The 1,303-nt window shown below is 35.6% G+C and overlaps 1 protein-coding gene across 1 annotated transcript in view; it reads right to left on the bottom strand.

The window, feature by feature from the left end:
• Positions 1-605, bottom strand: part of LOC107578391 (3-methyl-2-oxobutanoate dehydrogenase [lipoamide] kinase, mitochondrial-like) — a 2,694-nt gene extending 2,089 nt beyond the window's left edge. The window contains exon 1 of the mRNA XM_016264352.1: positions 414-605. Coding sequence (XP_016119838.1) covers positions 414-589 — 176 coding nt within the window. The 5' untranslated portion in view covers positions 590-605. The remainder of the gene's footprint in view (positions 1-413) is intronic.
• Between the last annotated feature and the right edge of the window lie 698 nt (positions 606-1,303).

Below are 1,303 nucleotides of genomic sequence, written 5' to 3' on the forward strand. Positions count from 1 at the left end.
AATAATGTTCTTTTTAGCAACATCATATGACCCCTTTAATTAGAAAAAGATGCCAGTTGCCATCTGGTCTTCTGTAAATGTAATTTGAGACTGCTCATAGTGAGGAGTGCCGGCATAACACTTTACACTTACAGATTCAGACCGAACTGGTTAAATCTAGATCATGTAGTGCAGACCACTTTAGCTACTATACTGATCTTGCAAGAATGCACAGAAGTCAGCTGCTGCATGTGGACAAGACATAAATATTTACTCTTGAAGAGGTGAAAAGCATGTTACAACTGAAAAAAAGAGACATGATCACAAACGGTCCATCAATAATTCACATAAAAATCCAACCTTAGCACCAAACATTTGAAGCAGCTTTTAATTTGAGCTTGTGCTCTTTTTCACATAGGTCTAGCTCCTCTTACCCATGCATGGGTCCAGACTGGGGGCCGCTGTTGGTAATGTTGTTGAAAAGGTTGCTCATGCGGGGATCCTGGGCGCTCTGTTCAGCTGTGCTGAAGTGGTAATCCATCACCTGATCCAAAATGCTGTGAGGAATGCCACCGCCACGGTCTGAGATCCTGCAAAGTAATATGAACATCTCTCTGCTGTTTTAGGCAAATCAGTTCCATTTACTTGTGCAATGCATTTACATATATATTTCATCAAACAACTATGAAAAATTACTATTGGATTCTTAACCAGTCTGAAAATCAGCTTAAATGGTCAAGTGGATGTGAATTAATTACGGAGTAAACAACTCACTCCCTCGAACATGTGAATGAAAATCAGCATGAAATAATCTGTGAGTGAGTATTTTAGGGTCCATTCAGTGCGGTTAAATGAAAGGTGAACATTCATGTGTGCCAACATCATTATACTTATTTTGTGTTTACCAAGGATTTTTTGACCAAGTCTAAAGTGAAAGTTACTGTTGTTATTAAACAACACCTGATCAGATTTAATTAGTTATAAATAAGATGCACAAAACTATTACTTATATTTTTGAAGCAAAGTCAAAATGAACTTAAACTTTATGAGACTTAGATTATTACATATACACTACCATTCAAAAGTTTAAGGTCAATTAGATTTAATGTTTTTGAAATTAGTCTTAATGCATTTACAATTTAAAATAAAATATTTAAAAATGTATTCCTAAAGCTGAATTATCAGCAGCCAATACTCCAGTCTTCAGTGTCACATGATCCTTAATCATTCTAATGCGCTGATTTGGTGCTCAATATTTTATGAATGTTCGAAACAGTTGAGCGATCAAATTTTTTGTGGAAACCATGATACATTTTTGCAGGAA

The sequence above is a fragment of the Sinocyclocheilus grahami genome, unplaced genomic scaffold (assembly GCF_001515645.1).
Source record: "Sinocyclocheilus grahami isolate Dianchi unplaced genomic scaffold, SAMN03320097.WGS_v1.1 scaffold10024.1, whole genome shotgun sequence".
In the NCBI taxonomy this organism is placed as follows: domain Eukaryota; kingdom Metazoa; phylum Chordata; class Actinopteri; order Cypriniformes; family Cyprinidae; genus Sinocyclocheilus; species Sinocyclocheilus grahami.